Raw genomic sequence first — 27,820 nt, forward strand, 5'->3', positions numbered from 1 at the left:
TGACTCATGTTTGTAGAGATGACACTCCATTAGTGGTGTGCACCGCCAGGCGTCAAATATACGTTTTTTTTCTCCAAATAGGACAAAGGATGCGCACACGCGCTACAATAATGGCCACGTACAGCTGTGCTGATACTGTTTCAAATTTGCCCGTTCATTTTCGAAATCACACTGTTGAATTGATGTTAACAGTCGCCCGTGTCGTTCCTCAATTCGGAATGTAAGGACTGAGCACGACTTTTGTGGACTACAGCAAAAGTAATATCAAAGAAAGATTGGAATAGTCTGTGGGCGGAATCTTTCGTAAGGTAAGAATACAACATTAGCCTAAGCATCCACGCATAATTCACGAGGCTGGATGGTGATTAGATTAATTTAGCAAACCTATTTAAATGATTTATGAACCAGATAAGTAAAATTCATTCCTGGCTCCCAAGTGGGTGGGCCTATGCCCTCCCAGGCCCAGCCATGGCTGAGCCCCTGCCCAGTCATGTGAAATCCATAGATTAGGGCCTAATGAATTTATTTCAATTGACTGATTTCTTTATATGAACTGTAACTCAGTAAAATCTGTGATATTTTTGCATGTTGAGTTTAGATTTTTGTTCAGTGTAATATTGCTCAATTGCTGCACCCACAATAATTTCAAATCAAGATTTCGTTAGAATTATGCTCTAAGTGCATCTCATGGGTAAGTTTGGGAGGCAGCTGTGACCTGGGTATTTGGATAAGGCTGGGTTTACATCATTATGAATGTCTGAGCCTTCTGCTTATAAAAGGACTCTAATGGCTCCAGCCTGTCTGTAGACATAACTAACAGCGCATGCTGACTGTTAGTTACCTTTGGTATACTGTTGGAGTGTTGTAATTTGTAGAAGCTTCAGGTAAGTGAAGACATCCCGGGATTCGTCATCATCTTTCTAATGGATAGCAACAATATCTTGAGCAGTATTGCAATAATCTTCCACTTATTTTGCAGGTTAACGTTAATTGGAATGAGTCTTGTCCTGGAGGCAGAACTGAGCAATTCCCGCTAGATGGGCCAATTGCAATTCAAAAGTGGCTATATTGTAAAAAATGAATGAAAGCAAAACAATTGCTTTTTGATGTTAATTTAAGGTTGGGATTAGGCACAAGGGTTAGCAGTGTGGTTAAGGTTAGAGTTAGGGTTAGGTTTCAAATCAGATTTTATGATTTAGCGGCTGTGCTAGCTAGTGACCACTCTGCAGAGCTGCGTCCAGTACAAGATTAACGACGAAAAACGCTAATCTGCATTTATTTCCTGTACCTGGGGCTTCTCCCAATTAGTAACCTCATGCTGTGCCTGCAGTACACTACCATATCGGCTGTCATCAGTAGGGCTGGGAATTGCCAAGGACCTCAAAATACGATATTATCACAATACTTAGGTGCCGATACGATATGTGTTGCGATTCTATATATATCACGATTTATTTACAATTCTATAAGTATTGCGATTCTATGTTCCTAACATATTGCTCACTATATGTCTGCTGCAGAGGGACAAGAGAGAGCCATGAGTAAACAAGTATTGATCAGACATATAGTGCTAAAAACATATTGGCTCATGTTAGGGTTGAACTGGCTATTTGTATGCATAACTTATATAATATACCGGGGAAGCTATGCTACAATATTAAGTATATAAACTACGAGTAAATCAACTGTTGAAGACAAGAAGAACTACAACTGGCAACAGGAAATGCGTCACGACGCTGGGATCAGCCTGCACGCCGACGACAGGAGGAGCAAGTTTAAACCACGCTCCTCCTCCCTCTGACAGGCCAGCATTGAGCAGGAACTAACTCTGTCAGAGAATAAAAGAGAGAACAAAGGAGGTGTCGTTCTCTTCTCTGTTTTGCCCTGCGAGGTAAAACAGCGAGACCGTATATACGAACAACCCATTTACCACACACGTGTTTGCATTAATTAAAGTACAGCTAAATCAGAAGTTACTATGTGCTGACTATTTTGTTCTGATACCAGAAACGAACTGTCGCAACATTAACACTCACAAAAAGATTGAGGCCAAGCTATAAAAGGAGAAATACCAGAGTTTTGGAGTAGGTACAAACGACTAGCCCTAGCTAACGTTAACTACCTACAAGAAGAAGAAAAAAAGAGAAAAAAATGATATACTTTATATATTTATTTATTTATTTTGAGAATCGATACTTAGAATAAATATAATCTCGTCATAAATTATATTGTGATACTCTACTGTATCAATTTTTCCCACCATCATTAGTCATCAGTATAATGACAAGGTTCTGACATTGACTTGCCTGCCTGCAGTGGTGTGCTGTCTCATAACCAGCAGTTATCCAATAAGTGCTTGCTAAATGGGAATTCAGTCAAATATCAACCAAAAGTTGATGTTAATCTGATGTCTTTACCCAGTAGTTTCCCTTAGTGTAGAATGTAGTTGGTTGATTGATTGAATGAGTGATTGATTGATTTAGATTATTAAAAACACAGTACTCTGTATCATAACATACACTATATATTCAAAAGTATGTGGACATCCCTTCAAATTAGTGGATTCGGCTATTTCAGCACAACCCGTTGCTGACAGGTGTACAAAATCGAGCATACAGCCATGCAATCTCCACAAACATTGGCAGTGGAATGCCCTTACTGAAGAGCTCAGTGATTTTTAACATGGCACCGTCATAAGATGCCACCTTTCCAACAAGCCAGTTCGTCCTGCTAGAGCTGCCCCAGTCAACTGTAAATGCTGTTATTGTGAAGTGGAAACGTCTAGGATCAACAACGGCTCAGCCACAAAGTGGTAGGTGACACAAGCTCACAGAACAAGACTGCTGAGTGCTGAAGCGCTTCAAAATCATCTGTCCTTAGTTGCTACACTCACTACCGAGTTCCAAACTGCTTCCAGAAACAAAGTCAGCACAAGAACTGTTCGTTGGGAGCTTCATGAAATGGTTTTCCATGGCAGAGGAGCCGCACAGAAGCCTAAGATCACCATGCGCCATGCCAAGCGCCATCTGGAGTGGTGTGAAGCTCACCACCATTGGACTCTGGAGCAATGGAAACGTGTTCTCCAGAGCGATGAATTACGCTTCACCATCTGGCAGTCCAACGGGACAAATCTGGGTTTGGTGGATGCCAAGAGAACACTTCCACTTAATTCCAGTGAAGGGAAATCTTAACGCTACAGCATACAATGACATCCCAGACGATTCTGTGCTTCCAACTTTGTGGCAACAGTTTGGGGAAGATTTTGGAATGAGATGTACGACGAGCAGGTGTCCACATACTTTTGTTCATGTAGTGTATCTTTTTGCAATGCAACCCTGAATGTGAAGCTCATACCGAAAGCTAGCACCACAACAACAATGCAACAGCTGTTGGAGGCAGGAACTCGGATAAGTTGGCTAGCCTTTGTACGAGAGGCCTAAGCGATGACATGTCACTCATTTTGAGTGTCTCTCCTTGGGGTACGGCCCAGAGCACATCACTCTTCGGACAACAAAACAGACAGGAAATAGAAGTGAATTGACAACACTCCAGCTGCGCCAAGTGTTTTACGCTTCACTGTGGTGTGGGGGAAAACGGATCTCCTTTGTGTATTCTCTCTAGCAAGGGCAATTTGACAGAGAAAATAGCTTTGAATGCTGATCAAAGAGCATAATGCAGTGTACACATACCTGCGGATGGCTGATGTGAAAAGAGTGGCAAGTGGATTTTCTGGGGTCATTATGCTGTTCATACAGACATTTTATGGAAAACAGGGAGTTGATTGACACATTGTCATATGTCCTATTACCATACTGGCCGTATCTATTATTGGGAATAAATGTGATAAAAATGTATTCAATGCAGTAGCATCTTGGTATGCTTCTGTATTGAACTATACAATATACTTTACACCACCGCCAGTTTGAATCAGGAGCAAGAATTGGATTTCGTGTTACTGTCACCATTTCATTATTTCCAGATGGTGAAATTCCCCAAGTTGGGGCTAATTGCAGGACATGGCAGTGAATGGTGAAGCCTACCTTATAGCATCCGTAGCCTACCGTAGAGTCTAGTTTTGGATTCATCCAATGAACCTAATAGATGGTCGAAATTGTAAACTCTGCTGGAGTGTGTTGTCAAATTCTCTTTGGTTGCACATGAAATTAACCTGCCTTCGCTTGCACCATGTTCACCATAAGTGTTTTACAATGAGTGGCCTATCAGTTGATTATTAAAATTGAATTGGAATTGTTATGTATTGAAGTAATGTGAATGTAAACTATTACTCCTTTATCATCTCTCTTTGTATCCTTCTCCCCTCCCCTCTTTTCTCTTCCTTTTCACCCTCTCCAGGCCTGTTAGCGACGCTGGCTGGGCTTGGCCACTCCTCCCCAGTCTCTCCCCCTCCTTCACCCTCCCCTTCTACTCATTCTCTCCTGCTGCTGCCACCACCATGCCCTCTGTCCCCTGCTGCACCACCTATCCTGTGGAAAGTGCCTGTCCGCCCCGGTAGGATGCTCGAGTCGCCCTGCCGTGCCCTGCGCCCCCTCCTGCCCGCCTCCACCACTACCAACGCCGTTACCTCCTCCTCCGCTGTGACCTCTCCTCTTGCCGCCGCCCCGCCCCCCGATGGCGTCGTCCCCGCGCTCCGCCATGGATGAGGATGAGGTGAGCGAAGTGATCAGCACCAACGCGCTGGCCTGGCTGGTGTGCTCAGCCGTGTCCATCCTGGCCAACGCCTGGGGCATCCTGAGCGTCAGCGCCAAGCAGAAGAAGTGGAAGCCGCTGGAGTTCCTCATCTGCACGCTGGCCGGCACGCACATCCTCAACATGGCCATCCCCATCACCATGTACTGCGTCATCACCCTGCGCCGACAGCACTCCAGCTACCAGTGGAACGAGGGCCTGTGCAAGGTGTTCGTGTCCACCTTCTACACCTTGACACTGGTCACCTGCTTCTCAGTCACCTCACTCTCCTACCACCGCATGTGGATGGTGCGCTGGCCCGTCAACTACAGGTATGTGTGGGGAAGAACTGGCGTCTAGTTTGACTGCTTCTCTCTTGCTGTGTGTTGTTGCAGGCTGGTGGACTCTCTTGTGCGAGTGGCCCATATCTTTTCCATTGGTTTCTTTTTTTTTAATAATTGTTTTTTTTTCCATTTTATATTTTTCTCACTCCATATACAAACTTATACATACGAACAATAACTTACAGACGCACACAAACAATGACTACGTTTGTTTGTCTGGTTTCTACAGATGCTGTGAAATGTTGCACGTCCAAAAGAAAAGTGGAAAGGCATACAGTGCATTCGGAAGTTATTCAGACCCCTTTACTTTTTCCACATTTTGTTACGTTACAGCCTTATTCTAAAATGTATTCAATTATATTTTTTCCTCATCAATCTACACACAATACCCCATAATGATGGAGCGAAAAAAGGTTTTTATACATTTTTCCAAATGTATATAAAAAAACAGAAATACCTCATTTATATAAGTATTCAGACCCTTTGCTATGACACTCAAAATTGAGCTGAGGTGCATCCTCTTTCCATTAAACATATCATCCTTGAGATGTTTCTACAACTTGAATGGAGTCCACCTGTGGTAAATTCAATTAATTGAACATGATTTGGAAAGGCTCACACCTGTTTATATATGGTCCCACAGTTGGCAGTGCATGTTAGAGCAAAAACCAAGCCATGAGGTCGAAGGAATTGTCCGTAGAGCTCTGAGACAGGATTGTGTTGAGGCACAGATCTGGGGAAGGCTACGAAAACATTTCTGCAGCATTAAAGGTCCCCAAGAACACAGTCGCCTCCATCATTCTTAAATGAAAGAAGTTTGGAACCACCAAGACTCCGCCGCCAGGCCAAACTGAGCAATAGGGGGAGAAGGGCCTTTGTTAGGGAGGTGACCAAGAACCCAATTGTCACTCTGACAGAGCTGCAGAGTTCCTCTGTGGAGATGGGGAAACCTTCCAGAAGGAAAACCATCTCTGCAGCACTCCACCAATCATGCCTTGATGGTAGAGTGGCCAGACGGAAGCCACTCCTCAGTAAAAGGCACATGACAGCCTGCTTGGAGTTTGCCAAAAGGCACCTAAAGTACTCTCAGACCTTGAGAAACAACATTGAACTCCTTTGCCAGAATGCCAAGCATCACATCTGGAGGAAACCTGGCACCATCCCTACGGTGAAACATGGTGGTGGCAGCATCATGCTATGGGGATGTTTTTCAGCGGCAGGGACAGGGAGACTAGTCAGGATCGAGGGAAAGATGAACAGAGCAAAATACAGAGAGATCCTTGATGAAAACCTGCTCCAGAGCGCTTAGGACCCCAGACTTGGGCGACGGTTCACCTTCCAACAGGACAACGACCCTAAGCACACAGCCAAGACAACGCAGGAGTGGCTTAGGGACAAGTCTCTGAATGCCCTTGAGTGGCCCAGCCAGAACCCGGACTTGAACACGATCGAACATCTCTGGAGAGACCTGAAAATAGCTGTGCAGCGACACTCCCCATCCAAAAAGGCACAGCTTGAGAGGATCTGCAGAGAAGAATGGGAGAAACTCCCCAAATCGTAGCGTCATACCCAAGAAGACTTGAGGCTGTAATCGCTGCCAAAGGTGCTTCAACAAAGTACTGAGTAAAGGGTCTGAATACTTATGTCCTGTAAATGTGATTTTCTTTTCATTTATAATACATTTTCAAACATTTCTTAAAACCTGTTTTTGCTTTGTCGTTACGGGGTAGTATGTGTAGATTGATGAGGGGGGAAAATGAATCTATTTTAGAATAAGGGTGAAACATAACAAAATGTGGAAAAAGTCAAGGGGTCTGAAGACATTTTCGAATTCACTGTATATACAGGGCAGCCATTGATTGTGCTTTTGGTCCCACTTTTTTTTAAGTGGTGCATATACCTGTCTTAATGGTAGTTAAATAATGTTGGGAGATCGGACAACAATGTAAAGCAAAAAAAATAAAAAAATAAATAGAAATGGTGCAGTGTAATTGGTAGACATTGTTACTTAGTAATTACAACCATTACACCTGTTCGTGGGATTGCAAAGTTACATTTTGTCACGCATTAGATAAACTACAAATGATTAATGACCTTCCAGTAGTCTAGAATTATTGTAATCTACATTGTGAGTTTATTTGCAAATCTACTAACAGCTAGCTATAACAACAGTTGTACAGTAAATTACGTTTTTCTACAAGACATTCAAGTAATTCAATGCAGCCTCCCTCTGACAAAGCATTCAGCTACAGCGACATCATATAATTTCGCCAAATATAGCCTAGGCTACATTATCTCTCCCCCAGAACACATAGTCATACTCATCCTTTCCAACCATGCCAATCATCATTTCAAAAATCTGACTGAGTGTCTGATGGACTTTGATTCATAGGGTTAGAGAAACGGGAGAGTTAGTGATGCGTTCCCAGTGAATTCACTTTATCCTGGACACATCTGTTGGGTGTGGAATCCAGGTAATCCCGTGTGGGACTAGACTTACTAGACTGTGAGAGCATCCGCTGCATCACTTCCATCCAGCACCATCTGGCTTCCACAACCATCAGAAGTAATGTGATCCTCGTTGGAGCCACTTGAACAACACAGGAACCATGAATTAGGGTCAAAGTCCAACTTATCTGAATGATCTGTTCTGTGCCATTTCTACCTTACGTGCCCCTCAATAAAGATGTTTCAAATCTCAGAACTACAAGTAGGTTGTAGGACTAGGAGAAACCTGGCTGCGTTTTAAAGCCACCATTTGTAACTTGTTTATCAACTGCGGTTTGTTTAAAAAATATATTGTTTTTCTCCCCGATTGGTAGTTACGGTTTTGTCCCATCGCTGCAACTCCTATACAGGAGAGGCGAATGTCGAGAGCTGTGTGACCTCCGAAACATAACTACACCAAGCTGCACTGCTCCTTGACACAATGCTCACTTAACCCGGAAGCCAGCCGCGCCAATGTGTCAGGGGAAACACCCTATACCTTGCGACCATGTCAGCATGTCAGCATGCATTGCGCCCGGCCCGCCACGGTAGTTTCTAGAGTGCAATAGGACAAGGACAACCCGGTTGGCCAAACCCTCCCCTAACAACACTGGGCCAATTGTGCACCGCCTCATGGGTCTCCCGGTCGTGGCCGTCTGCGACACAGCCTGGGATCAAACCAGGATCTGTAGTGACGCAGTTAGCGCTTAGATGCAGTGCCTTAGACCACTGTGCCACTCAGGAGGCCCCAACTGTGGTTCGGTTTTGACAGTTATTTGAATAACAGATTAAAAGTGAAGTTTGTGCTTTTAATTTCAAAATGTTTGAAAGTTATTATTGTTATGCAAATCTGTCCCCATGTTGATCATCAAAAAGTTCATAACAATCATTTTTAGATGAATGCATCTGAAGAGCGATGTAATTGCAGGCCAAGTGCACATGAACAAACACATTTTAGTGAAAAAACCATACTGCAAACCAAATGAGTTTGGGGGTGGGTATCAAACCACCTTAAGAGTAACATTTCAACCACTTTGAAACTGAATGCCATTTTAGAATGTCAGAATCAGCCCAATGAAAACAGGGAGATGGATACTGTGTGTTGATGACAATGAGATGAATGAAATGGTGTGTATTTATAAGGATTCTCTAAATAGCCCTTCCTGTGCACAGATACTAACTTATTCTAGCTCCTATTGTCAAATTGTCTACAGATGTTCAGATCACAGTTAACAAGGCCAATTTTCCAGCCCAGCAGAGACAAGGTTTTTGCCAAAAAATACAATTAACAACATTTTTGTTTACCCAACAACCGGTGCTTGTCCTCAATTATCTTTACCTAATATAATTTCAGAGTAGCTGAAGCTATGGGTTTGTGTCCAAACAAATCATCCCAAATTGTTGTGAAACCTGTGTACAGATTCTCGCTCTCTCAAAAAAGAGAGACGGGGATAGGGAAAGAGCAAGCAAGAGTCAGTTATAGACCTGAAGCTTGATTCACAATAACATTATCCATCTTCTGTCCCCAAAAGTCATCTTTTTCCTCACCCCGCTCCCATAAAGACCCTCACACATTTTTTTCCAGCTCCTTTTAACAATGTAATTCCACATATAACCTCTTTCTATCATGACACAAGGCGAGACCCAGATGCCCACACAGGAAGCAGATGGTTGGAGTCTTACAATGTTTAATAATCCAAAAGGAGTAGGCAAGAGAATAGTCGTGGACAGGGGAAAGGTCAAAACCAGATCAGAGTTCAGGAGGTACAGAGTAGCAGAAAGGCTCGTGGTCAAGGCAGGCAGAATGGTCAGGCAGGCGGGTACAGAGTCCAGAACAGGCAAGGGTCAAAACCGGGAGGACTATAAAAAAGAGAATAGCAAAGGCAGGCGTACGGGGAAACGATGGTTGACTTGGAACATACAAGACGAAATGGCACAGAGAGACAAGAAACACAGGGATAAATACACTGGGGTAAACAAGCGACACCTTGAGGGGGTGGAGACGAGGACAGGTGAAACAGATCTGGGTGTGACACTTTCATCTTTCACCTGAAACACACCCATTTTCCCCTTTTGAATGTACATGGTCGTGTCCTTTACCTGACGTGAGCATACTGAAGGCCTGAATTATGAATTTTGCCATTGTACTGGAAACAAATGCTTCAGCATCTGTTCTCATCAGCCAGTGCTCACTATCTCTCAGGAGTTTTTTTCTCTCTTCTCTTCTCTTCCTTCCTCTCTTTTTATAGTAATAGATTCAAGCAGCTTGATGACGTAAATCTCTCTCTTTGCTCCCACCTCAGGCACTTTGAGGAAAGGCTAGCGATCTGTGACTCGAAGCAGCTAAGAGACCCACTTCTTTAGCACAGCGATAAAGGCAGATTAATGCAAACATGGCAGACCCAGGGCTGCTGCCTTCCTCTATGCGTTGTTCCCATAACCCTGCATACATGTAGCACAGACCAATTCAAAATCTACCATTATATATTTTGTAATACTGTATACTTTACTTCATTTGGTGAGGTTGGTGTCGTTCTCTGTGCAAAGACACACGTACAATGTCTCTGTGAAGCGAGGGAGATTAATCAAAGGATGTGAATGAGGGTAAGAGGAGATGAGAGAAGAGGGGGATGGACGAGGCTGGCTTTGATCTCTCCCCTGAAAGAAAGCTTGGGTTTACCGAAAAACTCCTCTCGGACAGTTGTGGTAGGCTATGGGGGTTGGAGGAGGGGCATCCTGAGCCGGAGTAAACTCTGAAAATCTGCCTGGATACTCTTGAGTCCCTTTATACCATAGCCACTTTCTTAAAACAACCCCCCAAAAATCATACAATCGGGTATCCATAAGTAAGGCAACCAACCAGAGGCCTTTGCAACATAAACCGTCTCTCATGATGTCTTCAATTCTTTCTAGTTTAGTTATTGAATTTCAGGGCTCTGTTTAATCAAACTCGCACTGGTGTATTTAGACAGTGGCTTGAATTATTTTGGGTACATTAAAACCACTAATGCTTCCTGAGACTTGCTTTTCAGTGTCAGGGCTTAGTTCAGTCTGTTAAACTGAAGCGTTACTGATTCTGCCATACAGATGAAAAGGTAATTTCCCATTGAGCCGAGATATGCAGCGTTTACCGTGAATGTGGTCTTTCAATTTCAATCATTCTGTAAATCTGAACTTCTGCGATGCGGATCGAATAGAGCCCTGAGAAGTGCAGCAGTTTTTAAACCATGACACTGCATCAACATTGCAGTTCGATTTGAATTCCAGACTCAGTCTTTGTGCAGTTGAACTTTGTGAATGTGCTTTCATGTGCTGCAACTGTGTGTGTGTCTTAGTTCAGGTAAAGCCTGTGTCGTCTGTTGTAGATTGGGGTGGCAGAGTAGGCTAGTGGTTAGAGCGTTGGATTTGCAACCGCAAGGTTGCAAGTTCGACTCCCCGAGCTGACAAAGTACAAATCTGTCATTCTGCCCCTGACCAAGGCAGTTAACCTTAACTCACTGTTCCTAGGCTTTCATTGAAAATAAGAATTTGTTCTTCACTGACCTGCCTAGTAAAATAAAGGTAATAGATGTGTTAAAAGGAGAAATGCCCCAGCCTCCTGCAGTATTTTTTTTGATGTGTGCCGTGCACATAGCAAATGCATACTTCCAGAGGACACTAACACTCTGAACAAATTGCTAGGCTAAAACAATTAGTTAGAGGTGAGGGAGAACCCTTTAAATAGACCAAGGAGACAAATATACCAAAGGGCATGGCAATGATCTGGGTCATCAACCAACCATTTCCATTGATTTCCTCTCCTACTCTCTATCCAATTGAATGGTGTTATTCATAGAATGATATTGAAATGATGTGCATTAAGTAAGTCTATTCGTGTAATATTGATTTGATTGTAATCAAGTTCTCTCAGACCGATCCTTATAATATCATGAAGCTCATATAGAAGTTTAGATTTTGTGGCAGTTTTATTATCGTGTCCTCTGATGATGTGGAGTAGATCTTCAAACATCCCCCCTCCTCTTCCTCCCCCAAGTTGACTCTAATAATAGGAATCGTGTAGGAATTAGACATCACTTTGCAAGCCACGTGGAGTGTGGTTTGCAGAGCCAGGAGTTTCAGACCACAGTTTAAGGGAATAACTATGACATCAAAGATAGGATTATGTTATTTACAATCCCCCTCTTCCTCCCCCATGTAGGTTGAGTAATACCAAGAAGCAGGCGGTGCACACGGTGATGGGCATCTGGATGGTGTCCTTCATCCTGTCCACGCTGCCCGCCGTGGGCTGGCACGACACCATCGACCGCTTCTATGCCCGCGACTGCCGCTTCATCGTCACAGAGATCGGCCTGGGCTTCGGCGTGTGCTTCCTGCTGCTGATCGGCGGCAGCGTGGCCATGGGCATCATCTGCATCGGCATTGCCCTCTTCCAGACCTTCGCCATCCACGCGGGCCACAAGGCCGACAAGAACAAGTTCAACGTGCCCACCATTGTGGTGGAAGACGCGCAGGGCAAGCGGCGCTCGTCCATCGACGGCTCGGAATCGCTCAAGACCTCGCTGCAGATCACCTACCTGATCAGCGGCATCGTCTTCATTTATGACTTCCTCACCGGCTTCCCCATCCTGGTGAGTTCAGCTTCAAGTTTTAATAGTGATATGCACAGGATACACATGGTATATACCGTCCAATGAAATGCTTACTTGCAGGTTCCCTCTCGATAACGTAACAACAATAAGAAATAATAAAAGATAAAAATAAGAATAACCAGTAAATGGCTCACTGGTAGAATATAATAAAATGTTCAGCATAAGTATAAATATAGGAAAGGCACTCAACAATTGATAGTAGAATATTTACACGTGTGTCTGGAAAGGGGGGATTGGAGAGCAGGTGTTAAAACTGTTTAGCAGTAATAAATAAAAGTCTAGTAGCAGCAGTTGTGATGTGTGTGTTGCATGGGTGTGTATGTGGATGTGTGTGTATGTGTGTGTGAGTGAGTGCATGTGTGCTAAGTTGCGGAGAATCAGTGCAGGTGGTCAGTCCAGTCTGATGTCTTGTAGATAGAAACTGTTTCTGAGCCTGTTGGTATCAGACCCGATGCTCCGATACCATCTGCCCGATGGTAAGGAAGTGAACAGTCTGTGGCTGTGGTGTGTGGGGTCCTTGATGTTGCTGTGGGACTTCCTCATGCACTGTTTTGAGTGGATGTCCTGGAGGGCCTTGCGATTGTGGGTGGAGCAGTTTCCATACCAGGCAGTGAAGCAGGTGGTCAGGACGCTCTCGATGGGTGCAGCGGTAGTATTTGGAGAGGGGGTCATGCCAAATTTCTTTAGCCACTATAGGAAGTAGAGGCGGTGTTGAGCCATCTTGACAAGAGTGGCGGTGTTGTGTTGTTGTGTTGTTTTCACGTTTAAAATTGTGTGTGTTTGTGTGTGTGTGTGTGTGTGTGTGTTTGTATGTGTGTGTGTTTGTGTGCAAAACATATGGGTTTTATGGAGCCTTTCCCCATAGTCGCCCCCCCCCACATCCTATCTGGCACCAAAATTGTCACATGAACCAATAGAAGACAAAGTCCTTCAGTTCGGGGGGGGGGGGGCAAGTATGCCCCACTTATGCAGCGGTGGGGGAAAAACAGGTTAGATGTATTGGATGGTTATACAGTCTGTTGCTAAAACTATACAATACAAATAATAATACATACAAACTCAGTTATACAAGCCTTGTAGTTGGTGGTTTGAATTATAGAGCTGTTGTGTGCTGTAGCTTAATCAATTTCTGCCGTCGGTAAAGGGTGTAATGGTTCACCAAACACGGTACGTATTGCAATTTTGGGGTCACGGTTCAGTTTTTGGTACAAAGGGAGAATTACATGCCATTCACGATGTTCAGCGTTCACAATGTTCCTGGCATTGTCTGTTGTGACTCTGGCATTGTCTGTTGTTTCCACTCAGCTTTTGTAACCATGTGGGAGGTGGGAATTTACCAGTTGTGAAGTCGTAAATAGCAGTTGGATGTATTCAAGTTATTTTAACTCGTTGAGAAATGCCAATTGGCTATCATGCGTGTAAACAAATTATAGAGTTGAAAAACCACTTTAATAGATTGCTTTTTATGAATAATGTTTTGCTGTTGCATTTAACTGCCAAAAATGCTGTTATAGAGGCCATTTCCTTAGTATGTGACATCAGAGGACACCATGTAGGAGAAGTGGGTGCTCAAGATGAGTTTCCCACAAGTAATTACCAGTTGGAAGGCCGTTCATAGTGAATTTTTCCCAGTTGTATGTGGTAAATACCGACTTGCATCTTGGTTACAAACGCACCATGACACTGTCAGATGATTCTCATAAAGGGGGTGTGCCTATAGCACAGTACATCTCCCATTCCAGGTTAATGTTATGGGCTGTCACTGTTAAGTAAATGCAACACAGAGTGCATTGGCCAATTAGCAGGTACTACTTGTTTGCTGAAATGGATGCAAGGGAAGTTTGTAATGTGTTTCGAGCACTTTCAAGAGTTGCTGACAACCACCGGAAAACCACAGAGTGGATAAACCGTGGCAAGTGGATAAACCGCCTCTACCCTCCGTTCTATTGGCGAACGTGCAATCACTGGTCCCCACAGTGACCGTACGTACATATCCCAACCAGAAGCCATGGATTACAAGCAACATCCGCACTAAGCTAAAGGCTAGAGCTGCCGCTTTTAAGGAGTGTGACTAATTCGGACGCTTATAATAATTTCCATTACTCCCTCCATTGAACCATCAAACAGGCATAGCGTCAATACAGGACAAAGATTGAATCTTACTACACCGGCTGACGCTTGTCGGTTGTGGCAGGGCTTGCAAACTATCACAGATTACAAAGGGAAAACCAGCCGCTAGCTGCCCAGTGACGCGAGCCTACCAGACGAGTTAAATGCCTTCTATCCTCGCTTCGAGGCAAGCGACGCTGAACCATGCATGAGAGCACCAGCTGTTTAAACAGGTTAGCATTCACAAGTCTGCAGGGCCAGACGGATTACCAGGATGCCTACTCAGAGCATGCGCTGACCAGCTGGCAAGTGTCACCACTGTCATTTTCAACCTCTCCCTGATCCAGTCTGTCATACCTACATGTTTCAAGCAGACCGCCATAGTCCCTGTGCCCAAGAACACCAAGGTAACCTGTCTAGATGACTATCGCCCCTTAGCACTCACATCTGTAGCCATAAAATGCTTTGAAAGGCTGGTCATGGCTCACATCAACACCATCATCCCAGACACCCTGGACCCACTCCAAGTTGGATACCGCCCCAACAGATCCACAGATGACGCAATCTCTATTGCACTCCACATTGCCCTTTCCCATCTGGACAAAAGGAACACTTATGTGAGAATGCTGTTCATTGACTACAGCTCAGCTTTTGGCACCATGGGGCGACAGGTAGCTTAGTGGTTAAGGGCGTTGGGCCAGTAACCGAAAGGTTGCTGTTTTGAATCCCCGAGCCGACTAGGTAGAAAATCTGCTGATGAGCCCTTGAGCAACGCACTTAACCCTAATTGCTCTGGATTAAGTACCTTGCTCAAGGGCTCATCAACTGATTTTTCACCTAGTCGGCTCAGGGATTCAAAACAGCAACCTTTCAGTTACTGGCCCAAAGATCCTAACCACTAGGCTACCTGTCGCCCTATGGTGCCAAAAGCTGAGCTGTAGTCAATGAACAGCATTCTCACATAAGTGTTCTGTTAAATGACCAAAAGAAATAAATCTAAATAGTGTCCTCCAAGCTCATCAATAAGCTAAGGACCCTGGGACTGAACACCTCCCTCTGCAACTGCATCCTAGAGTTCCTGACGGGCCACTCACAGGTGGGCCATTGACATCGATGGGCCTGTAGGGGAGCAGGTCAAGAACTTCAAGTTCCTTGGTGTCAACATAAGTAAGGACCTATCCTGGTCCAAACACACCAACACAGTATTGAAGAGGGCACAACAACATCTCTTCCCCCTCAGGAGGCTGAAAAGATTTGGCATGGGCCCTCAGATCCTCAAAAGGTTCTACAGCTGCACCATTGAGAGCTTCTTGACTGGCTGCATCACCGCTTGGTATGGCAACTCTTTGGCATACAACCACAAGGCGCTACAGAGGATAGTGCGTCTGGCCCAGCACATCACTGGGGCCAAGCTCCCTGCTATCCAGGCCCTAAAAATGTTCTAAGACTCCAACCACCCAAGGCTTAGACAGTTCTCTCTTCTACCGCACAGCAAGCGGTACCGGAGCTCCAAGTCTGGAACTAAAAGGCTACTGAACAGCGTCTACCCCCAAGCCATAAGACTGCTGAACAGTTAATCAAATGGCTACCCGGACTATTTGCATTGACACACTTTTTTTTGCACTGGCTGTATTAACACTCACTGTACTCTACCCACACCCTCACACATACTACACTGACACTCCAAAACACACATACGCACACACTTTTTAACTCTGAATAGTTGGGAAAGGGCTCGTAAGTAAGTATTTCGCAGTAAAGTCTACACCTGTTGTATTCGGTGCATGTGACAAATAACATTGATTTGATTTGAATGGGTGCATATCCACGACTACAAAGCAAAGACTAAAAATATATAAATCTGGCCTACCTATTGCTATTGCAATTTCTTTGGCCCTGTCAGAGTCAGCTGCCAAGGGCTGCTTGAATGCAGAGGGAATATGATGCAGTGTTGCTGTTTCTTTGCGTTTCAGTCTTTCTTTTATATATTGGGGTGATGTTGGCGTAAATGTGTCAACATATTTCAGTTGTTGGCTGCATAGGCTATTCTCGTTAAGCGTGGCAACATACTGTTAACGTTTTATCCACAACTCTCTGTCCATCGCTGTTGTAATCTACTGGGAAGCCAACATTTTCCCAAACTGGAGATTTAAGCGATGATGGAGGATCCTCCAATTCTGGTTGATTGACCCCACCATTCGCTATCGTACAGAACTAGTTCCCGGCTGCGTCTCACAAAAGGACAGCACTAATTAAGATTAGAATTTTCATCACAACATGCACATGGATTCTAGTTGTTTAAACAGAATAGCCTGAAATGTTGTTGTTTTTCCAGCTCAGCTTTACCCGAGTCATAGACCTACAACGCAGCGTAGGCATAGCCTATAGGCCTCGTGTTTTCATTATGGAAATATCAATGTTTTTATCTATTCATTTGGGTTCACAGTGCAGCCCGAACCGAGGTCCCTGTATCAAACGGTTGAATACGAATACATGTACCATTACAAACGCAAGCCTAAATATGTAGATAAAGAAGCTGTACAGCATGCTTTCACTCACTCACTCACTCACTCACTCACTCACTCACTCACTCACTCACTCACTCACTCACTCACTCACTCACACACAAACACACACACACTCTCACTCACAAAAGCACTCAAAGACTCCCCTAGCAACACGCCTGTGACATGCTAACTCAACTGCGGATTGAAAGATTTATGTATCATATTCAGTAATGCACTTATGATTTTAGCAGGCAAGTGACAAACTAGGATAAGGCTACAACTCTCAGATAATTCCTCAAGAAATCCTATTCCCGTCACATAGCATTCCACACATTTTAGCATGCTGCTAAGCATTTGCATCTTCTTAAAATGTCATGCAGTATACTGCTATGTAGGCCTTCAATGTTTGCCCACCCCCCGCTGCCCCCTCGCAGTGGTGGCAGCCATTTTGTCTGACATCAGCGGAGCTCCGTCTGTTCGTTGTGCTCCAAAGAGGGAGTAGGGCTGAAGCAGATGGGAAGGAAGAGGATGCACTTTGAGTCAGCACAGGAGGACTTCAAAACACCATAGAAATGAGCTACCTCGCAGGAGAACGGAGCATGAACAGAGTATGCTCAGTGTGGGCCAGTGTGAAGTAAATGCAAAAAGTAAAAAAAAGTGGTCACCATCGTTAATTAGTAGACTAATGTTCCCCGTAGGGCCTCCTATAAGACTAGTTTATTATTTAAATTAACTTTAACGTTTTACCCAGCTCATCTGGGCCTTTAAGTAGCTCTGGAAGTGAGGGAGGCAGGGTGTGTGTGAGTGTGAGTGTCTCTGCTCCAGTGCCCTTCAAGAGTTGCTCCCAAACATCACACTAGGGGGCAGAGAAAAGTGGCTATGCGTGCATATGCGTGCGTGTGGCGGGAATCCCCCTCATCTCATTGTGCAAGACTGCTCTACCCAACAGAGTGTTTTGTAGCATTGCAGGGGACATACAGTAAACCCTTGTGATAATCAATGGTTGTTGCCATTTATCGCCAATGTGTTGCAACAAATGGCATCACATACAGCTTCTGGAGCCATTTCGCTGACCTTATGAGTGTTCCTTCATAGGAGAGAGAAGTCTGTACCCTAGGGTTAATGCTGCTCTATGGCTAATGTACTATGTCATGTACTTCTCGTGGTTTGTTAGCAGTAGACATCTGCGTAGCCTGTCAATTTACTCTCCCTCCTTGCTCGTTAATGACCTTGAATTTTGTCAGCAGGTTTTTTTCTTCTTCTACACACTCTTTGGTTTAGCGCTGTTCTCATCACACAAGTAAGCAGACTAAGCACCATCCATCCACACAACAACTCCGGATTCGAAACCTTTAGGAAATGGGTGGGTGGCACAAGGCCAAATTCGGCATCAACTGTCCCAATCATAATGTCTATTGCGTTGGTTAGCAGCGGCAGTTCAAATGTCGGATCATTCAGTTAGCCGCAGTCGACCTGCTGAGAATCCGTATGGCAATCAAACAGGTAAAAGGTCAGTACAGAGACAAAGTGGAGTCACAATTCAACGTTTCAGACATGAGACGTATATGTGGCAGGGACTCCAGACAATCAAGGATTACAAAGGGAAAACCAGCCATGTCGCGGACACTGACGTCTTGCTCCCGGACAAGCTAAACATCTTCTTCGCCCTCTTTGAGGATAACGCATGCTGCTCCCGAGGACTGTGGGCTCTCGTTCTCTGTGGCCGACGTAAGATATTTAAGCTTGTTAATCCTCGCAAGGCTGCCGGCCCAGACGGCATCCCTAGCAGCGTCATCAGAGCATATCCCAGTCTGCTGTCCCCATTTGCTTCAAGATGTCCACCATTGTTCCTGTACCAAGAAAGCAAAGGTAACTGAACTAAATGACTATCTCCCCATAGCACTCACTTCTGTCATCATGAAGTGCTTTAAGAGGCTAGTTAAGGATCATATCACCTACACCTTACCTGACACCCTAGATCCCACTCCAAACAATCACCATCGCACTGCACACTGCCCCATCCCATCTGGACAAAAATAATACCTATGTAAGAATGCTGTTCATTGACTACAGCTCTGCCTTCAACACCATAGTACCCTCCAAGCTCATCATTAAGCTCGGGGCCCTGGGTCTGAACCCCTACCTGTGCAACTGGGTCCTGAACTTCCTGACAGGCCGACCCCCAAGTGGTGAAGGTAGGAAACAACACCTCCACTACGCGGATCCTCAACACAGGGGCCCCACAAGGGTACATACTCAGCCCCCTCCTGTACTCCCTGTTCACCCATGACTACGTAGTCCCACATGCCTCCAACTCAATCATCAAGTTTACAGATGACACAACATTAGTAGGCCTGATTACCAACAATGACGAGACAGCCTACAGGGAGGAGGTGAGGGCCCTGGCGGAGTGGTGCCAAGAAAAAACTTCTCCCTCAACGTCAACAAAATGAAGGTGCTGATCGTGGACTTCTGGAGACAGCAAAAGGAGCATGCCCTCATCCACATCGACGGGGATGCAGTAGAGAAAATGAAAAGCTTAAGGTTCCTCAGCATACACATCACTGACAATCTGAAATGGTCCACCCGCACAGACAGTGTGGTGAAGAAGGGGCAACAGCGCCTCTTCAACCTCAGGAGGCTGAAGTAATTTGGCATGGCTCCTCACAAACTTTTACAGATGCACCATTGAGGACATCCTGTCGGGCTGTATCACCACCTAGTACAGCAACTGCACCACCGCAACCGCAGGGCTCTCCAGAGGGTGGTGCGGTCTGCCCAACGCATCACCGGGGGCACACTGCCTGCCAATGTTCCCTGGAATGAGCTAATTTCAGGTCTGCTGAGCGCAAACTTGAATGTTGTGAAAATTCTGTGCAACTTCCAACACACGTTTACTGTGAACACTGAGGCTGTACCCGCTAAGTTACAGTTTTAACAGTGGTCAAGTAGGCTACTATGGATATTTGATCATAATGTAGGCCTACCAGAACAGTCTACCATCAAAAACAATGTTGAACATGCATCCCATAACATTTTACCATGGAAATAGCTGTTCTATAATTCAGCCTACAGTAGAAGCCAATGTGTGGTGTTCAATGTAGGTCTACATTCTATGAACCTTTTGGGGGGGGGGGGGGGATACAGGGCTTGACATTAACCTGTTTATCCACTTGTCCTTCAGTCCTCCACTTGTTAAAATACTACATTGCCCCTTTAAGACAAAAAAACTTCTTTACCTGACTTGCTTTTCAAAGATGTCTAGAAATGAACATGTTTTGCGCTCTTGTAAGAAGTAATCACTCCCCAATTGCTGACTACAAATTATCTGTAACTGGGCTAATAACTCACTAACTAGCAAAGGATATGAACAAAATGTGCACATGTGGCTCTTTGCAGCTCTCAGTTTGATCTCAAAACAAGCACATCTACTCACTACCACTCATGCTGTAAACACAGTCCAGTTCAAAGTAAATGGCACAGATCCATATATGGCAATGGTTTATTTTCATATAGGCTGATTGTTTATGCTGCACCGGTCTGTGTAGAATACGACTGAGTAGTGCGTGTCAACGCAATAGAATCCTACTCCGATGCATATTTTTTTGGGAACATGACTTAAAAAACCTATGCCTATGCAACATTAACCAATTTAAAACAGTACTGTAGGAATGACGTTTGTGCAGTAAGATATAGGCCCAATACACCTTCCCTGCATACTGGCTTTGCTTGAATTGCCCTGCCAATGCATTGTTGTTCGGGTCATTTTTTAAGATTATATTTAAAAATTTGAGGTAGGCTATATGATCACACTGTTAATGGATCCGTTGTTGTATTACTTGTGAAGCACAGCTGAATGAGCATACATTTGAATCATTAGCTTTTTAATTTTTATTTTACTGGGCTGATCGTGTCTGCATCTGATGGTCAGTCTCAGTGAAATATTGTGAAATATTCCTTGATATTAAAAAAGAACCAAGCTGCTAATAATAACAACAACACAAGCCTATAGATACCCTTGGTGACCACTGTTCTAGAAAGTTGAATGATGTTCAATCTCGTGCTTCTCTCTGTGTGCTGCTGATATATTCTGTGTGGCAGTCTCGGGGGAGCTGCGCGGCAGTCTCGGGGGAGCTGCACGGCAGTCTCGGGGCTACTGTGCATACACATGCAGCTTAGAGGGAATATTGCTGCCTCCCCTCCAGGACACCTACAGCACCCGATGTCACAGGAAGGCCAAAAAGATCATCAAGGACATCAACCACCCGAGCCTATGCCTGTTCACCCCGCTATCATCCAGAAGGCGAGGTCAGTACAGGTGCATCAAAGCGGGGACCGAGAGACTGAAAAACAGCTTCTATCTCAAGGCCATCAGACTGTTAAATAGCCATCACTAGCCAGCCTCCACCCAGTACCCTGCCCTGAACTTAGTCACTGTCACTAGCCGGCTACCACCTGGTTACTCAACCCTGCACCTTAGAGGATGCTGCCCTATGTACATAGTCATGGACACTGGTCACTTTAATAATGGAACACTGGTCACTTTAATTACAAACTGTTTACTGTCAATGCCATCCTATTCAACTATTGCTGTATATATACTATTCTATCTTACATATTATACAGATATACTAAATATTCTATCCGCATACTGTCCATAATGTCTATACATCCCATCACATATATATATTTATACTGCGGACTCCGACATTGCTCGTCCTAATATTTACATGTTTGTTAATTCCATTGTTTTACGTTTAGATCTGTGTGTATTGTTGTGAATTTTTAGATGTTATTGCACACGCATTTCACTACACCCGCAATAACATTTGCTAAATATGTGTATGCGACCAGTAAAATTTGATTTGATTTGAGCGGGCGCACACACAGTGGCTCAGGTTGTGTTGTTGCCATGTCCACGGATGTGCCCAGACTGAGTAATTATACAGTGGAACAAAATGGCGTTAGGATGAATGCACCGTGGTCCCTGCCTTACTGACTTTAATGATCTCTTCTTGTGGACTACAGCAGCTGAGGAGACGAGAGTGATTGAATTCATAAGAGCGCAAGTCAAAATGACCAACTCTAAGCCGACTCTCATAATCAGAGAGTCCCAAGTTCCCAAGAAGGCCTGAAGAACCTGGGATGATTGTGGTTGTTTTGGCTTAAAGGAGAGAGGTTGTGGTTAATGCCTTTTTTCTCTAGGAAAACACTCCTCTTTTAAGTGAGTGGGTGTAGGAGTTCTATTACTCTGTTCTATATTCATCAGCTTGCCTGCTCCACTGTCAGGTTCTCATCCATTTTTCAGTGAGCCGTTTTCTTGGGTTATCATGCGGACTTGAGTCGGTGGTGGGTGTGCTCAGAGGGATAGGATAGGAGGGACTGGTGGTAGTAGGCAGGGACCATGCAAGGAGCCAGGAACCAGGAAGGCAAAGTCTATGAGGGAGGTCTATGAGGGAGAGACCCCACCCCCTATCTTTGCCATTAGGACAGTAGGACAATACTTTATTGGTGTTCTTATTGGACAAGTTCAGGTGGCACAGTGACGTTTGAGAATGTTTGCTCCCATTTGGAACCTAATGAGCGTGACTGGGGCTACAGGCTATAGAGGCTGCAGCAGTGTTAGAGCAGCATCTGGTACACATGTGTTTGGGCCAGCAGACAGCTTGTAATATTGTGGAACGATGAAATTGGACAATATACAGTATATTGTGGCATTCATGAATACAGGCATGTACTGTATTGTGAAAATACAGGAATATATTGTGATATCTAAGAATACAGGCATATATCATGACATCAATTAATTACAGGCATATATCGTGATATATATAAACAGGTATTTACTGTAATATCCATAGGCCTATATCCATCAATAGACAGCATAAAGCTTAGACCAAGTTCTTTGGCGCTGACTATTGGCCAGGGCATCCAAGCTTCATCAGTATTTCCAATGTTAATTGGAATCAATTCCATTGTTCTGTTAATAGATTCCTGGTATACTTCCCTTTACTGAATTCAGGTCAGCAATGGTTGGATCACACTGCTTGCTGTATAGCCAGGCAGGCGATGCTATTTGACTTTGCTACCCAATTAACAAGTCAATCCAACTTAATTGATCGTGTGATCAGTTTATAAGCTACAATTGAAGGCTCCAGGACATTGGCTGGTGATGCCAATTGATTGATTTATAATGGCGTTTGTACTTACTAATAGAGATTTAACCAAAGGCATCAGAGTTGGTATATGAGGATTATTGCACATACTTATCGAGGGGACACCTATAGTATTGAAAGATAAACTGGTATAGTATTTTTTGTGACTCTCGGTGGAGCAGTAGACAGAGTTTATGTTTTATCACACACATACACAACAGTATACTGTGTGTGTGTGTGTGTGTGTGTGTGTGTGTGTGTGTGTGTGTGTGTGTGTGTGTGTGTGTGTGTGTGTGTGTGTGTGTGTGTGTGTGTGTGTGTGTGTGTGTGTGTGTGTGTGTGTGTGTGTGTGATTTATGGAGGCACTCCATGATATCTGTGTATTCCTCGTTTACTGCGTCACATAATCTCCCCCTGGAGTGAGAGAGAAAAAGGGAGAACGAGAGCGAGCGAGAGAGAGCTAAAGAGAGATACAAAAGAGAAAGAGAGAGATAGCAGTGGTAGTATTTATATGTGTAAACCAGTTGGCCATGTCCAGCTGTTTGAAATCGATAAGAGAGAGCGAGACAGAGAGCACACTTTTGGTTATGACCCATGAATTTATTTATACTAGTGGCTGGGGACAATTTCATGAACACTTTGTTTAAACCCCTCTATATTCCATATGTGACCTTGAATGCTACTGTTCTCAGCCACTTCATCCTTAATGTCATGTGGGATCCATATACCTTCTACACAGTTTCACCCTTTTGACCTGCACCACATACCAGTGGAGACTGGTGAAACACACACATTCGCACAGACACAAACACACACACACACACACACACACAATTCCCCCCCCCCTACACACACACACACACACACACACATACAGAATAGGCCCAGTTATACGATATGTGAACAATCGTTAAGTGTGCTCTTAAGCAACCTTTAAATGGGATTTATCTGTTGGCTTTATGCCTCTCCTGGTGTCGACACTTCATCTCTGAGTGATGCCCCTCTGCCCGTAACATTTCCTTACAAAGAATTGTGACTAAAGTGTGTGTGCAACAGAAACCCTTAAAATGATTAAAGCGGATCGTATTTCCAGTGTGCCTACTAAAGCACAACAAATCTCCAGCCACTCCCTGGTGACCTGGAATAATGAGCCATTTAAATGCAAGGGCAGTTATAATACAACATTCATCCATTATATTTCTATGGACTTTAACTGAGAAATACATGCATTTAGTAGATTTCCGCAATTGCTATGCTACTGTATTTCACCCCTCCCACTAAGACGGATGGATGGATCCATTGATCCATGTAGAGTGCATGATGATGGTTATCCATGTAGAGTGGGATGCTAATGATAATGATGGTTGTACAAGTAAGAGAGGTGCGGGGGGCTGCCATAATCGACATCCACGTCTTCGGCGCCCGGGGAACAGTGGGTTAACTGCCTTGCTCAGGGGCAGAATGACAGATTTTTACCTTGTCAGCTCGGGCATTAACTCTAGTAGCTATGTTGACTATGACATTAGCTAATATGGTGACAATGCTGTAGGCTGTGTGTAGTGATTATGACATGAAGGTTTGGCTTGGAAAGTTTTTTTCGCCTGGTCACATACAGCTGATGTGTTGTGCATTGAAGTCCTCAAGCGAAGGGAAAAGGTGAGAGGAGGAGTTATCCAACGATCAAAGTGATCATGCTGTTTGTATGTGGCTGCTATGAAAGTGAACTGTGTTTGCGTGTGATCAGGGGTGTATTCATTCCGCCAATTCTGTTGAAAAACGATTCTTAAATGGAAACAAACAGAACAAAACAGGGATAAACATACACTACAGCGACCTTAAGTAGCGAGTTAGCCCGGGTACCAGTCTGTTTTTGCTATCATTCCACTCCTTGTACTCCGTGTCATTGTTTGGCCAGGCTAGTATATAGTATGATGGTACATGCAGAGTGTGTGATGATAGTGATGATGATAGTTATACACTCATGTTGTCTCTCTGAATCTGACTGTATCGCCTTGTGTTGAGATGAACTGTGACTTCCCCACTCAGAGGTCAACCAAGTGTAGACGCTGGAGGGGAGACATGTCGGTACCTTTATTATGGTGCTTAAAGGCACAATCTGTGATTTTAACAGCCTGACCCTGCCACTTTAGTTTGAGTAAGCTTAGAGGGATGGAACTGAGTTTAATGTAACCCCTCTCAAATTCATAGACTGATCTATCGGTGCAAGGAAGGACTGACAGTCCATGAGATCGACATGATGGTTTTAAACGTATTTCAAAGCTATACATTGTGTTGTTTGTTTATAAAAACTAAAATGCCAAAATACAACAACGAAGGAGTAATAGGCGTACATCCTTTGTTTATGATAGGGTATGACAGTTTACTAAGCTCATAGGGTGTTACAGTCTTTAACAATCATTATTTGAATTGAACTGAACATTGAATGGGGGAAATCTCACAGATTGTGCATTCAAAGGCAAATGTGAATTTCATTTTATTAACTTGATTGAGCATTTAGTTGTAAGCCCTAATAAGCCTGTCCTCTGAGGATTTTGTTGACTTGATTCATTGTGATTGGGTGGTCTGTTGGCTTTCGGTGTACAGTATAGGGATTTGTCTGCCATAGAAACCCTTAGGCGGGCCCCCTAAGCATTTTTACAGAACGTCTAAGTCCGAACTGCCAAAATAAAACAGTCAGGGGAATTGAAATTTCCAAAAACAATTCATTTAACAGAATTTAATTTGGTATTAAGTTTGAGAAAAAGAACACAGCATTAGCCATGGCAAAATGCATAGTATTGCAGGAAATTATCTTTAAAACAGCAAATGTTCTCTCAGCTACATTGCAGAATATGTAGAATCCAGGGGCGGTCAGTGCCGTTTAAGAAGAGGGAAGACGATTATTTTTTTTATGAGCAGGGGCTTATTTCTATTACAACATATTGGATGACTGTCATTCACAATCCATTCACCCAGTTCAATGTAACATCCATAGGTTTGGGCTACTACATGATACTAGAATTTCCCCGATACCCATCATGAGGTTGCTACAACCTAGCCTATGAATGAAAGTTTACAGCGTAGGTGCACAGGTCGAGAGAAATCTGAGTAATCAAGGTGACAGACACTGACACATTCAAACCTTCTTGCACAATCTTGCCAGCATCTAGCTGATTTAGGGTATAATCATTAGTCCATCAGTTGCAAACGAGAGTTTCTATTGAACAAATTCAGGTATGTTTATCCCCGTTTTGTTCTGTTTGTCTCCATTTAAGAATCGTTTTTCAATAGAATCGACAGAATGAATACACCGCTGATCACACTCAAACACAGTTCACTTTCATAGCAGCCACTGTCACAAGCGTCGAAAGGATTGGATCAAGGCGCAGCGTGTTGAGTGCTCATCTTCTTTTATTATGAGAGAACACTTAAACAAAATAAACAAACGGCAAACAACAGTTCCGTAAGGTACAACGACTATACGAAAAACAGCCAACCACAAAACCCAAAGGAAAACAGGCTGCCTAAGTATGGCTTCCAATCAGAGACAACGAAAGACACCTGCCTCTGATTGGAAACCATACTCGACCAAACCTGGAAAACGAAACATAGAAACTGAAAACTAGAACACATTCCCCTGGAAACAAACAAACCCCAAAACACACAAAACAACACCCCTGCCATGCCCTGAACATCACTATGGCAAATGACCCTTTTCACTGGTCAGGACGTGACAGCCACATACAAACAGCATGATCCTTTTGATTGTTGGATAACTCCTCCTCTCACCTTTTCCCTTCGCTTGTGGACTTCAATGCACAACACATCAGCTGTATGTGACCAGGCAAAAAAAACTTTCCAAGCCAAACCTTCATGTCATAACCACTACACACAGCCTACAGCATTGTCACCATATTAGCTAATGTCATAGTCAACATAGCTACTAGAGTTAATGCGTTAGTAAACCTGCTACAATCATGCAGTACAGTGTACAGTTAGCAAGCAGTTTAGAAGTTACACTGGCAGGCGCCGGTGGCAATAAATTAATAAAACCAAAAACTTACCTTGACTTGGAATAGTTCCAGTGTTGGATAGCCATAGCCAGCTAGGTAACATAGCATCCTTCTCTGTTTGAGCCGGGTGTTTGAGTAGGCTAAACTAGCTATCTGCATTCGGCTAACTAAGTGAAATTGTAAATATATAAATATTTACAAATATATATAAATATCTCTCTCTCTCTCTTCTCCTTCATTTAAGAAGAAATGAATTTGTTCAAAACTATTTTCTTTCTCTCTCTTTGAGTCAACGACTCACCACATGTTATGCACTGCAGTGCTAGCTAGCTGTAGCAGGTGTCCACATACTTTTGGCCGTGTAGTGTACTTTCTTATATATAGTGTATCTTGGCTCCATGGAAAAATTCATAGAATTGCAGAATTTTTATTTTTAAAAATAAAACATTAAAAAATATATGTTGTTGTGCCGACTGTGCCCATTGCCACGCCCATTGTCACGCTCACCACTTAATCCCCTTTTTATCCAGAAAAACCCTGCAGTATCTTACATCTAATGAAGATGTAGATTAGGTTGAGAGTTATCTAATTGGCCTAATCGAGTGGCTCATTGATGTACCCTCCATTGTGCTCCTGAAGTTGACTCATGACACCAGGGACGTTGCTCAGCAGGGCCTAAAATTTAGCACACGCCACCTGCCAAATGCGGGTAGATTTTGGCATTGGCAGGTAAGATGTGTATTTCGTGAATAAAAATAGTCATGCATGATCACATTTATAGTAAAATAAATGCTGCACTGGTTTTCAAAGTATTTCCGACATTTTGTTTGATAGCTGGTAAATTCATCGTACAAAGTCAAAGAACTATGA

The 27,820-nt window shown here is 43.8% G+C and overlaps 1 protein-coding gene across 2 annotated transcripts in view; it reads left to right on the forward strand.

The window, feature by feature from the left end:
* The window catches only part of gpr153 (G protein-coupled receptor 153), a 57,739-nt gene that overhangs the window by 15,125 nt on the left and 14,794 nt on the right, over positions 1-27,820 (forward strand). For both annotated transcript variants that reach the window (XM_014146171.3, XM_014146172.3), the window contains exons 2-3: positions 4,354-5,018; positions 11,716-12,145. In XM_014146171.3, coding sequence (XP_014001646.1) covers positions 4,630-5,018; positions 11,716-12,145 — 819 coding nt within the window. In that variant the 5' untranslated portion in view covers positions 4,354-4,629. The remainder of the gene's footprint in view (positions 1-4,353; positions 5,019-11,715; positions 12,146-27,820) is intronic.

Source organism: Salmo salar, chromosome 15 (genome assembly GCF_965601325.2).
Source record: "Salmo salar chromosome 15, fSalSal1, whole genome shotgun sequence".
In the NCBI taxonomy this organism is placed as follows: Eukaryota; Metazoa; Chordata; class Actinopteri; order Salmoniformes; family Salmonidae; genus Salmo; species Salmo salar.